This window comes from Spermophilus citellus (genome assembly GCF_964194105.1).
Source record: "Spermophilus citellus genome assembly, chromosome: 1".
NCBI classification, from domain to species: Eukaryota; Metazoa; Chordata; class Mammalia; order Rodentia; family Sciuridae; genus Spermophilus; species Spermophilus citellus.
This window is the reverse complement of record NC_138182.1, coordinates 182258943-182273103: the sequence shown is the minus strand read 5'-3', so window position 1 is coordinate 182273103 and position 14161 is coordinate 182258943. Positions and strand designations below refer to the sequence as shown.

Sequence of the window (14161 nt, the reverse complement as noted above, 5' to 3'; positions counted from 1 at the left end):
CTGATGAATAGACCCTGTGTTCACTGCCTCTGTGAAATTGGGCATGTTACTTGAATCCTATAAACTTCAGTTTCTTCAACTCTTCAGGGTTTTGGTGAAGATTAAAAGAAAAATGTATGAAAAAGAGCCATAGGAATCAGAACACAATTAAATCTTAAGTGTTAATAAGAGATACTATACTGATTTTAGCTTTCTATGGGCAACCTCACCAAGCATTGGTCTTCTTGAAACCTGAAAACACAAGCAAGTCATATAATCAGTGTAAATGTTAGAACAACCCAAAGGATTTGGAGACTTTCCATCAAGTCTTAGGGATAAACTTAGTGATGAAACCAAGGACTTAAAGGGTCAAAATCATATAGTTATTCATTGCAAAGCTGGTTAGAGAGAGAATTCTGAGCATCTGCCCACTTATCTTTTATGCTGTACAACCTTCTTCTAAAGGCTGCTTTGAACACCAATCAAATACAACCAGTTTATTATTTTATCTATCATTTTATTTTATTTGGGGACAGGGTCTCTGCTAAGTTGCTGAGACTGGCCTTGAATTTGGAATCCTACTGCTTCAGCCTCCAAATTAGCTTCGATCACAGGTATCACCACCAACTTTTAAATAATTGCAGTAGGCCAGCCTCCACCACAGTGGAGCGACCACCCAACTAGAGCAATCCCAGTAGCTCCTTGTCACATCTTCCTGGCTGGCTTTCGACCTTGCGCAACTTCTCACCCTCACTCTGATCTGCTGGAAGCAGTCTCTTTGCTGGAAGCAAAACTCTGCGGGGGTAGCAGCCTCTATTATCTACAATGCCTGCCACATAGTAAGCCCTTAATGCATGTTTGTCAAATGATGATTAGAAAAAAAGGACTTTAATCAAATTATTCACACTCAACTGTTTTGATTAAATGACAGATACCTTCTTTGATAAATTTTTAAGCCACTTGTTTGGGTAACTTGTAGGCATTGCAGACCAAATCAGAGCATGAGAATTGTTCTGGAAACTAAATGTGAGAACCTAAATCCCATCACCATGCTGTAATCTCCAGTCCTGTTCTGTCTTGCTCCTCTTAGGGACACATTGTATAAAAGGCATCAAGTGTCAACTTGTTAAATCGGTTACACCCAAAAATGTTAAGATTATTTAACAATGCCATAATATGAGGTCATATCAGGAATTTCAAGGAGAGGCAAAGTTTTCAAAGATTCTAGTTCAATGCCAGGGAGCTATTGTTTCTGAAATGATGTTTGGAAAATTAAAAATTAACTCAGTACCTAATCGCTTTCATGGTTTTCATTGGGCTTAATTCTCTAACTTGAAATTCTTCATTTTAGATCCATTCCATAGTTATCCTATTAGAAGAAATATATTAAAACAACACTTCTAAATTTAATTTAAAGTTTATCCAGTATAACCCATCTGGGTGTGGGGAGCCCATGTTAAACAACCTTCTTTGTTCTAGACAGAGATTGTCTCCATTTGCCACCATGGGCAATGTTACAGAATATTCTCATGGGATTCTAATATCTAGAAGGACAAGGACTTCAGGAATTTTGTCCAGTTTATTTCTAGAGACTGAGCCAATGTCAGGCATAGAGAAGGAATCTAATAAGTATTTTCTGAATGCATAAATAAATTTGGAGAGGGGAGGAGTGGAAGTCTTCCATGACACTCATGGAAAGATCAGACTGGGTTTCCAGCTAATGGCCCTATCCCAGGACAGAGCTGTTTGGTCTTATATCCATAGTCTCAGGTATAGTCATGGAACCCCTCTAAATGTGGCTGGATTGGCTTGAGTGGTATCTTTCGAGAACCTCTCTATTTCCAAATACTGGAATAAATAAGTTCCAGGAACTACTACAAAAACAAGGAGGAACCTTATAATGAGGGAGGCAGAGCGGTTCCATGAGGATCATCAGATTAAGACAGAACAAAGTTCTGGTCACTCCCACACAATGCAGCTAGTATAGGATGCTCACCAAGTCACGTACTCACCTGAGGCCATATCCAAAAATGCAAGCTCTTTAGATCATGGATTTTCTCCTCTAAAAAAACTCTGTGGCTCAGGGTAAGCTTATTACAATGAATGCACCCAAAAGGGAGCCCGCTCAAAGGTGAACCTTTCTCCACTTTGGCCACTCCTACGGATGCCCACATGGGGGTACTGAGATTACTGCTGCACCTACTTCTGGACAGAACAGAGTTGTGCCTGCTCACTTGGACACACAGAAGGTGACTTGCCTAATGGCTTTCCTGAATTTCTTAGATACAAGGTTGGTTTCCTGCCCCACCCTACTCTCTCTCTCTGGGGTGATGGGGACCAAACCCATAGTCCTACACATGCTAGGTAAGTGTTCTACCACTGGGCTACACCCCCAGACCCTAAGGCTGACTCCTTTTGCCTCACAAATCCTGTATATACATGTTACGAGTTGCATGGTAGAAAGTCCAAGGGAACCAGCTGCATTTTATGAAGAACAGGAGATGAAGCATCCTTACTCCTTTTTCCATGGAAATGAAAATGATTTTCAAAAATCTTACTCCAAATGAGAGCATTTTCTCATCTAACTATATCAAAGATACACCCCAGTACTCCCAGTATCTATCACATTGAACAGTCTCCTCCTGCAGAAAATCTGGACTTCTTGTGTGACAAATGGAACATAGCAGCAGTGACACTGTGGGACTTCTCAGGCTAGGTCTAAGGAAGTATTCCAATTCCTATTTTTATCTCCTGAAGTGCTAGTTCTTAGCATGTTCTATCTTAGAACTTGGTAACCATGCTTCTTCTCTCTTAGAAACCCAAACCAAAAGAGGAGCACCATGCCTTAGTGCTCCAATAGCTAAACCCCAGCTCCAGCTAAGCTCTTAGTCAACAGCTGGCATAAACTATCAGCCCTGTGAGGAGCCATCTTGGATGTCCAACCCAATGGGACCTTCAGATTGCTCCAGCTCCAACCACCATTGGACTGAAACCACATGAAATCCTAAGCAAGTACTGTGCAGAGGAGCCCAGCAAGCCCCACAGGTCAAGAGACCACAGGTATTGTTTTAGGTCAAAAGTTCTGGGGTGGTTGATTATGCAACCATGAACAAGTGGAACTCTGCCTCAACTTCCTTTACAAGCGTTCATGATCCTGAGCTGCTCTCTAAGTCATCTATAATCACATATTTGCAAGATTTTGCCCTTTCTTAGCAGATGTTCACAAATAGCATATTTTATTTAAAATATCTCAAAATTAAAATTTGAAGTTATGATTTTTTTCCTATTGAATTTGGAAATGTTTCGAATGAACTTGAGTTTTTAAAACTAATTGGCTCCAATTATATGTCTATGACTTGGAGTCTATAGCTCTTGTGAACATGTGTTTTAAAATTATCCCACTTTCAAATATGCTTTCCCATAAGCCACAAGAATTTTTTTGGAAGTTGCAATTCTGCATCCAAACTATGTATTGCAACCTTTCTCTCATAACAAAGAACAGCACAGAAGTTCTGGGGCAGGTCACTTGTTCATCTTATGGCTCAAAAAACATGATGACTCTCCATAACTCAAATGTTCAGAGGATATTACTTGGCTTTCTTCTTTGGGTCTGAGATGCTCATTATCTGGTCTAGTTGTGCCTTACTGAGGCCAAACATGGGAAAAATAATACTAACCACCAACCACAGACACTTAAGTACATACAACACATACATAACATTGCCTTAAGTTGTAGAAAAATTTGCTATCGTCATCATTCTCTGAACTGTTTTCTTTATATGCCTCAATTCTTTTTGGAGTCATTGAATTTGCTTCTTGGGTCTTTTTTCTCTATCATGGGTTTAAGTCACAGGCTAAAAGAAAGACCTAATGTATTGATTATATCTACTATATTCCAGCCACAATGATCAGTGCTTTAGACACAGGGCTTTATTCATTTTACAATAACCTTATGACACAGATATTTATATTCCCCAGTTTACACTTGAAAGAGCCATGGCTCAGAAAGGTGAATTGGTTTGTTAGTGACTCACAGATACTGAGTACTTTGAGATGAAATTAGAAACCTGTCTATCTCTCAAGCAGCCTAAACATAGCTGAAGAACATCTCTATATTCACACACAGAAATTGCATCACAGTCGTTGAACCACTGGACAGAAGCCATAGCTCAAGCAACAGAACTCTGACCTTGGAAGTCACCCTAAAAGAAGAATTGATATCTGAAGTTTGGGGATGGCAAAGTGTTCACATTTTCAGATTGCTTATTTATGTTGGTAGAGTCATAGACATAATTCTGCATTGTCCAGATGGTGCTGGTAGCTTTTCTGTCTGATGGCAATTTGGTGTCAACCTTCTAGTGTGTGAGTGCTGAGATAACCCATTCAGGGGAATCTGGGAAACAGGCCCAGGGAAGAGTCATAGAGACCCAAGACCTTCAATGATCTGGAACTCAGAGGTGGCTGGAAAGGATTGCTATGGAAGAACCAAGTAGCAACCAGGGCACTTGGAAACTGTCTCTATAGATCAATCCTTCAGCACTTGAGAGAGAATGGAATGCACAGTAGAAAAGAATGGTTTCTTGGGGTTAGTATGCACACTGAGTATGGATGGGATGAGGACTGTTTCTCCTTCATGAGATAGTCCTAAGCAGTCTTCAAAAATGTATTTCCCTCACCCCAGTTCTTTCTGCATTTTTCTCTTAGGAAAATCATCCTGGGGAAACTCAGTAGCCCTTAAAGAACATTTCATGGTGCTGTGCTCTGGGATAGGATGGGTTGCTCTGATTTTTTCTTTCCTTCACATATTCTCTGGTCACACCTGCAGGTCCTTTCTCCCTTGGGACATTGCCTGTGTAAAATATATTCATAGTAAGACAAAAAGTAGTTTCTTTTTGGAGACACCAATATGTGGTTCTTTGAGCATCAGTTTGACCTGGAAATATTCATAACTATCACTGCAACCTGGCCTTTGTCAACAAACATACACACACACGCATGCACACACATACACTCACTCATTCACACACTGTCATATTGCTGACTGATATGAGAAAATCTGACTGATGGCCATGTTACCCTGGAGTCAGTGATACTGAAAAAGCCAAGTCAGGGCAGAAGACAATCAAAACTGCTTGGTGGTAGAGAGCATAGATCCTGCAGCCAGACTAATTGAATCCAAATCCTGCCCCTGATACTGAAGCTGCGATACCTTAAGCAAATTGCGGAACTTCTCAAGCCCTGGTTTCCTCACCTATAGAATGGGGATGTTAATAATATCAACCCTAAGTCATAAGATCATACATGCAAAATTCTTACCCCCTGTCAGCCTTGCAGGAAGTGCCGAGTTAACATTAGCTGCTGTTGTTTATTATTGAGCACACATGGTCAAAATTACAATAGTTATTATTTGTTGAATATTTGTTACATACAAAGCTCTGAGCTAGGGACTGGGGATGTGGCTCAAGCGGTAGCACGCTCGCCTGGCATGCGCCGGGCGGTGGGTTCGATCCTCTGCACCACATAAAAAAAAATAAAGATGTTGTGTCCACCGAAAACTAAAAAATAAATATTAAAAAATTCTCTTTCTGCGGTGCTGGGTTCAATCCTCAGCACCACATTAAAAAAAAATTAAAAAATAAAGATGTTGTGTCCACCAAAAACTAAAAAATAAATATTAAAAAATTCTTTCTCTCTCTAAAAAAAAAACACAAGAAAACTCTGAGCTAAGTAATATTTGTTAGTCAGTTCTTCATTGCTGAACCAAAATACCTGAAATAACAACCTAGAGAAGGAAAAGTTTATTTTGGCTAATTGTTTCAGAGATTTGGTCCGTGATTTGTGGCTCCATTGCTCTGGACCTGAAGTAAGGCAGAGCACTGTGGCCAAAGGATGTGGCAGTTGGGAAATATTAAAAGAGAGGGGAAGGGTCTTTAAAGCAGATGCACCTTTCTAGGTAATGCCCCCAGTAACCCACATTCTGCAGCCACACTCCACCTGCCTACAGTTACCACTCAGTTAGCCCTTGCACACTAGTATGGACTGATTAGTTCTCATAGACTAACCATTTTACCTCTGAATATTTCTGCATGAACACAGGAGTATTTGGATGATACCATATCCAAACCATAACCTACTTTAAATACATTGTCTTCTTTAATTTTCAGAGTGACACTCTAAGTTACATTCTAGAATATTCCATCTGACAGGTGAAGAACCTGAGACCCAGAGAGGTTATGTCTCTAAGGACCCAAAGCTACTAAGTGTCAGAGTCTAGTCTGTCTGACTCTAAGTTCTAACCAAGGCCTCACATAAATTTTATTTTACAAAAACCAGAATTAGGGCTACTTGTTGAATATCTATCAACCCCTTTCATTTCAGGAACCCATCTTTCTGAATCACCAAAAACTTTAGTATGACCCTTTAAAACATTAGGGATAATCATTGTGAAAGCCTGATAACTCCACATGGGTTAAAGTTAACATGGGGAGAGAACATTTTTTCTCCCCTACAATGGTGTGAGGAAAGGTATATCTTAAGTGCTTGTAAGACACCTGCCTGATACAGAGAGCAAGTAAGGCATCAGGAGAACATGATGATCGTGAGCTCAGGGTTTGCAACTAGACAACCCTGCGTTTCAGCGTTTGTATCCCCAAAATACCCTTTTTATACTTTCTTTTTTCAGTTGTGGGGATTAAACCCAAGGCTTCATGCTTGGTAGGCCAGTAAGCCAGTGATCTTCCACAGAGTCACACCCGAAAGCCCCTAGCTTATTAAATGATTAAATCCCTCTAAGCTGCCATTTCTGCAATTGGTTTGAATGGATCCCCAAAAGTTCATGTGTTGGAATCTAAATCCCAACTCAGTTTTGAGAGGTGGTAGGGCCTTTAAGAAGTGATTAGATCATAAAGAGAGATTAAAGCCTTGGGCATGGGTTTGTTCTTGCCACAGAAGATTGTTACAAAGTAAGTCTGCCCTTATGTTCTGCCCCTTCTGCATGTACCAACTTGCCCTTCCTCTGTCTGCCCTGAGTTGAAGCAGTGTGAGGCCCTCTCTAGCACCATGCTCTTGAACTTCTAGTCTGAAGAACCCTGAGCCAAATAACCTCTATTATTTTTTTAATTATTTAGTCTCAGGTATTTTGTTTTAGCTAAGTTTTCTCACACACACTAGGGACAGGGCACATTCTTCCTCAATGGTGGTTCTGGGGATTAACTGTTGTTTTTCCTGGGAAGCACAGAACGCAATGCAGAATGCAGAGGAAAACTTTAATAAATTATTTCATTTGTATAGCAATTATTAAGTGTTCAAATAATATTGTCTAATATTTTGTTTATATTCAATTCTGAAAATAATTATACTATAGAGAACAGGAACCAAGTATGAAGGAGCTGTTTGTCTTACTCAGGGACCCAGAGGACGGGCAGTGGGCCCAGTGCTCTTTGCACATTCTAACAATCACTGAAACCAGCAGACCAGGGGAGGCACTAAAAGTCTCTTGCTGTGCTCTGAGGAAGGGAGCCCAGGTCTTTTTAGAAAGCAGAAGCACAAATCATTCTACCAGTCATAAATATACTGATCCCTCCATGAAGCTAAGCCCAGCCTTATGGGATCATCCTGTGTCTCCCAATAGATGAGCTTTGGAAGTTTCTTGAGCAGGCTTCCACCTTTGTTTGTGCTTAGGGTCAGTTACTAAGGTGGTCATTTCTGAAAGGCTTCCCCACAGGTTCCAGTTCTCTCAATGGTGGTGACATTGAGCAGTCCCCATATATTGCAGTTGGATGGTTGAAATGTCTGCTCTGGGAGTGGCTGGAAATCAGCTGGAATTGCAAAAGCCTTGTAATTAGAATTAGAGTGACTAATTTCCAGGTACCATCACAGGTTCTTGCAAATTGCATTTGTAGAAATTACACCCACTGATGTCCACCTTCCCTGAATCACTCTATACTCACAGCAGAAACAGCTGGTGTGTCAGAGAACTCTACAAATAAGGTAGATAATCACATGGGACCTCATCCATGGAGACAGGCCTCCTCTTGTCCTGGAAAGCACTGTGCTGATGACGTCATGTTAGCTGTCACATTTTCCTGGTATCTAAGGGAAATGTCAGAGAGCAACCCTAACACAGGTGAACAGGGCAACTTTGGGTGACCTCAGGCAATGCCTTCTCTTTTCTGATTCTCTCTTTGTAAAATGACAGAGTTAAAGTAAATAGTATCTAAAACTCACCAGCTGTGACAGTTACCACTTCATCTGTGATTAAATTATCTAAAAATCTGCTCATTAGAGGTAATAAAAGCTACCATAGTTGAATATGTAGATCTTTCATACAACAGCCCTACAAAGTTGGTACTGTTAATATTTCCATATTATGCACGCAAAAATGGGGGCCCAGAATGGTTAAGCATCTTATCCAAAGAAGCATAATCCCAAGGTCTATGCTTTTGACCACTAATAATAACAATGAAAACACTGATTGATTAATCATGCATGCTAAGGGTTCCAGATCTTCCTTTTCTAGATGTCTCCATTTTTATCCATAGTGGTGTGTGTGTCAGCTCTGAGGTATCAAGTAGCAGATATATATATCACCTAAGTCCTAGGTAGCATGTCAACCCTGGATAGGTCCTGACAGATCACCTAAACTGAGGGCTTTTTTTTTTCCATACTGGGCTGAGTGTTCTTAACTCATCATCCTTGGGCCTACATGAAGGGGTCCATGAAACTTCTCAAATTATATGCAAAATATGGGTGGATCTATCTACTTAATTCAAAGGGGAGATTTTCATAGATTTTTTTTCAGAATTTCAAAGAGGTCTACAAACTTTCAAAGACCAACCCATCCCATCTTTGACAGTAAATCTGAAACTTTGGGGGACAAAGATTTGCCCACATACTCAAAACAAGTGGCGGATCTCAGATAACCTGGTCCCAAAGTCAGAGATCTTAGGCTTCACCACACCCATGAAACTCAGATCCCTCCAACATGAACCAAGGCCCTGCTGGGGTAGAGACAAGCACACCATGCCACAAGACTGTGGGCATAGTTTAGAAAGTCATCATTCTTCATGATAGCCTTGAATTTAACTTTGACCCTCTGCATCTCATTATAAATTTATTTGAAGTTCTTGTCATTGGTATAGTTACCATTGATCTGCCTGTCTGCTCTTCTGCTGTGAATGAAAGGCATATCCCTCAGATTCTGTGTGATCTGCTTCTACCTGGCCCCATTTGTGGTTTCCATAGATGCTTAAATCAGTTGGGTTTTTGTCCCTACCTGTTTTTGTTAAAATAATAGCCCAAACTAAAACTGACAACAGCTACATGCACAAAGCAAAATATGTTAATGACTAAATGTTGACAGAGAAATTACACTGTCCTAACAAAACTCATATCAAGCAAATTCAATCAAAGAAAATTGGACTTAGTAGAAATAAGCCATAATACACACACACACACACACACACACACACACATACACACAGGAATATTATACAGCCATAATGAAAAATGAAATTATGTCATTTTCAGGAAAATGGATGGAACTTGAGATCATTATGATAAGTAAAATAAGCCAAATTCAGAATTTCAAGGGTCATATGTTATCTCTCTATATGGATGCTAGAGAGGAAAAACAAAAAGAAAGGTGGAGGGTGAATGCATAAAAAGCAAAAGGACCTCAGTAGAATAGAGAAAGGGGACCAGTGTGAGGGAAGAAGGGAAGGATGAGGGAAGTACTGAGAAGGATATTGGCCAAATTATATTGTTATATTGGGTACATGTATTAATATGTAACAACAAATTCCACCTCTATGTACAACCATAATGCACCAATTTAAAAATGTGGAGAAAAAAATAAAAGAAAGAAAGCCAAAATAGAAAATTCCCAGTGGCAGAAGATAAAACTGTAAACAGATAAATCACAACTGATAAATTATTCCATCTTTGTAAAAATTCATATGCAAAAGAATCAATCTCTATAGAATGATTTTGATAAAAATTTTTTAAAAGATGGGAAAAGTAGAAATGGTTTAAATGCATTATGTTGGAGTAGAAATTGATTAATAAGCATTAAAAAAACAATTAAGGAAAAAAATTGGCTATTGTCTGTATTTTCAAAGTCACAGCTGTGAGAATGAACCTTCAGTGCAAAACCACAGGGATCAAAATATCTGCTAGGTTGCACAATAGGTTCAAAATGGCAGAAGCAATATAAGGAAGTCAGCACTTTCTACACCAGTGTTTGGTAATTGATGGACGCCATCATTTGCAGACGATGCTCCAACAAGGGAGGTAGACTGAGACAATAACTGCCTTGTAGGTTCACTTGAATTTCCTAGCAACTAGCTAAGACTATACTCCTCTAGGCATGCCTTATGAAAATTGAAACACCAAGAAATAAATGTTACAGATGTCAAGTGACAATTATCCTTCAGCTGCAGGAAAGTTGCTGGAGAATTTTATTTGCATCCTGAGTAAAAATAGAGTATCTTTGCTCTTTGCCTTCTATTTCCAGTGCAACCTAGGAATTACTTGCCCCATGTTCTGGTCATGCCAGGCACTGACTCGAACTCCAGACTGGGCCCACTCACTGTCTAGGCCTCATCTTCTTTGTCTGAGGGACCTTCAGGGTGTTACAGCCCACGGTACCCACTGCTGAGAGCCAGTTGTTAAATTTTTAGGAATTTTGAGAGCAGGTGGTTAAGCAGAGCCTTATTGAAAGTTAAATTATATAAAGAAAATAAATTTATAATCAAATATGTTACATTATTAAGAAATAATAAATATTGAAAATTCTTGAGTTTGCTACTCTCCGTGCTCTTGATTAGGTACCATGACATCTGTGATGGTAGGAATACTCTCTAATGCTGAGCTCCAGCACATCTTTCCCATCTTCATATACAGTGATGTCACCTTAGCAGCTTGACGTCAGGCAAGGGGGGAATGTTTACACTGCAGAAATTTTCAAATGCTAAAAATCAGGGCTTTAAAATGTACAGTTCTATTGATTATCTAGACTTAGGAATGTGATGCTAAAAAGGCAGAGTATATTTAAAACTCTCCACTCTGAAGCTGTTACATTGGGATGAGCACAAAAACTGAGAGAATTCTTTCTGATTCAGACAAAAAAAAATAACATTGATGAATTAGGAATTTCTAACATCTCTGTTGTTTCTCTTTCATATTTTCTTGTTCACAAAAATATCAACCAGCATTCACATCAAAACTACATTGGTTATTCAATTGTAACCACAGTGACACTAGATACAAGAGTTCCACATAAATAAATAGATTCATTGTCTGAAAATCAATTGCCTACATGGAATTTATAATGAAGACTATTGATATTTTGTTGTTATTTGTGAATGGCATATTATACATTCTTTATAAAAATAAAATTCAAAATGGCTTGAGAACACACACACACACACACACACACACAAACACAAACACACATTTTGTTTTTCAGAGAACCAGCTGTTAGAGACCTAGCCTGGACTTTCTTCAGGGCCTCTCCATCACTTCCCACGAGCCCACCAGAATCGGCCACAGCCAGCAGGTCTGTAGGCTAAGAGAGGTCATGATGGGCCCAGAGAAGTGCCTGGAAGCTTTGGCCAGAGAGGAAAGCTGGTGTTTACATTGAGGGCTGGCTCCAGAATCTCTTTTGTCTGTTCAGGGCTTTTATTTATTTTCAAACTGGCCCAAGGCCTTTGACCCCAGTTTGAAGCTAGAGGGCCGGAAGAAAGGTCTTTTTCTTTCATGAGGATTGGCCACTTGGTTGGCTGGGACAGAACTTCAGGATGTTCTCCAGGCCTGGTCCAGGACATCACAGAACCCTTGAATGGTGGTTCATGTTCAAACTGGAAAGAGAATGACCCCTGCCCCCACCAACTTCTTCCTGGAAATTGCATGTCCTTCAATGCTGCAGGAAGCCAACACTTGGTAAAGTACCTCTCTATTTCAAGTCAAGTGTCCTATAGGGGACATATTTACTTATTTCATTATTTAATCCATGTATAAACACATTGCAAATAATGCCTATAGTCCATTCGTTTACTTATTTCTTTTATTTGATAAATAAATTTTGAGCATCTTCTTTGGATCAGACATTATTCTAGTGCTATGGGTCCAGAGGTAACCCAGATAGAGAATCTCTGACCTCATAGCCCATAATCAAGTGGAAAATATGGATGCTGCACTTGTTGCACATTCAGTTGAATGCAAAATAGAGGTGCTTTCCCACATGTTGCAAGTTGAATTCATTACCTTCTTCACCCAAAAAAGGGCTCTTCTGAAATGTCTGTTACTGTAACAACAGCCAACATTATGTACATGTATCACGTATTTTATATCTATTAACTCATTCGATTCTCACAACGGTCCTATAAGTTCTATTTCACTCCTGTTTACCATGATGAATGTAAGACACCAAGAGCTTAAACATTTGCTGAGGCCACACTTGATAAACAACAGAGCTTTTCAGTGGTACCACTGTCCATTTAGACTTCTTGTTCAGATGAACAAGAACTAGCTAGCTGAAGTTGCATGAAATTTAGCAAAAGCCCAGCTGAAGTTTTATGCAATCCTTACAATATGGATGAGGATTGGGCTGGAACCTCCACTCTAATTTTCTACCTGCAGGACTTTGGGTGAGAATTCTTCTCTTGTAACATCTCTGAACTTGTTTTTTCATGAAGAAGTTCATCAGAGGGCCCTGTCCTACCAAGGAGCCCATATGCAGCATGAGGTCAGACACTGTCATTACTTGTTCACTAGATGGATAGATGAATGGCTGAATGGATGGATGGATGGATGGATGGATGGATATATGGACAGATGGACAAATGAGTAGATATATGGCTATCTGCCTCCTCTGTCCCAATAGAGGTAATATCAGATATTTCCTCCTAGAATAACTATACCTCACATGTGTCCAGTCTTCTCTGAGCAGACTGACAGGTACTAGGGGACAGGGACTGCATCCGGCCACACCCTCAACTTATGATTCCTGAGGAAGGACATTTGGGACCTGAAACAATACTCTGACCATATAGGCCAAAAAATATTCTAAAGATGTCACCTGCTCCCTGATCCCCAGTATTCCATAGGCTATCCATCAATAAAAGAATGTATTGGAATGTCAGTGCAATAAATCAAGGTCATACCCTTTAGACTTTCTGGCCATCACCCTTCCTTAGAGCAAAGGGACTCTGATGTTCATAGAGAAGTATTTGTCTTCAAGGTCTTGAGTTCTGAACGTGAAAATGTGTATCCAGAATTACATAGTTATTGAAAGAATTGATTTTCAGGTCAGGCCACATCTCTGCACATGTCCTAATTACTTTTGAGTCCTGATTTCCTCATTTGGGAAGTGGTGATAATGACACATTCTTTGTAGGTCATTTAGAAGATATACAGTAGGTGGATTCTTTAGCACAACACCTTGTATGGGCTCAGTGAAATACCATGGTTATCCCTACTCATAACTATTATCAGAAAATTCGGAAGACACTCGCTGTATTTATAACTACTCATTATACATTCTAAGTAAATGAAGATTTGTTTATTATTGTCAATAAACTTCTGTGGAGCTCCTGTTCTGCTTCGTTAACTCTCCTATCACCCAATATCCCCATTATTTATAAGCAATTAGCAATCAGATTATGGTTTAAATACTTTCTCCCTCTCATAAACAATAAGAAGCCAATAAGATTCAAAACCTGAATCCAACGTTTCACTCATTCATTTTTGTATTCTTTCACTCAACAAATCTCCATGCATGTCTGCCATGTGTCAGACACAGGGATGGACTTGGAATACAGAGATGAGTGGCCCTGACAAGGTTCTGGGTCTTGTGGAGCTTCCAGTATAGGTAGTTCATGGGCATTATTTCAAAGACAGAAAGACAAAACTCAGTCACAAAAAGCATAACATAAACTAAGATAAGTGCTTGGAAAGAAAAGCACAAGGCTCTAAGAGCACGGGCAAAAGGGAAAACATAATCTAAAGACATGAGGAAAAAGAAAGATAAGCGGACCTTATGTAACTGGAAAAAGAGGAAAGAATCCACAGGACTTGGAAGAGGGTCAGAATATCAGTCTACATAATCCCTTGGCATTTTAAATAACTCAAAATGCAAATCCTCCAAGCCATCTCTCGGTTTGGCTATGCTTTCCTCCACCCA

General features: G+C 39.7%; 1 protein-coding gene across 2 annotated transcripts in view; it reads right to left on the bottom strand.

Annotated features, from left to right (window-relative positions):
- Positions 1 to 14161, bottom strand: part of SH3TC2 (SH3 domain and tetratricopeptide repeats 2) — a gene marked incomplete at its 3' end in the record, with an annotated part of 95809 nt that overhangs the window by 14307 nt on the left and 67341 nt on the right. Inside the window, exon 16 of one of the 2 annotated variants that reach the window (XM_081286922.1) lies at positions 108 to 4828. The exons of the other annotated variant lie outside the window; for it this stretch is intronic. Within the exon in view, the coding sequence (XP_081143048.1) occupies positions 4704 to 4828 (125 nt within the window). Of the gene's footprint in view, positions 1 to 107; positions 4829 to 14161 lie in introns of those variants that run through there. 2 annotated transcript variants of the gene reach the window in all.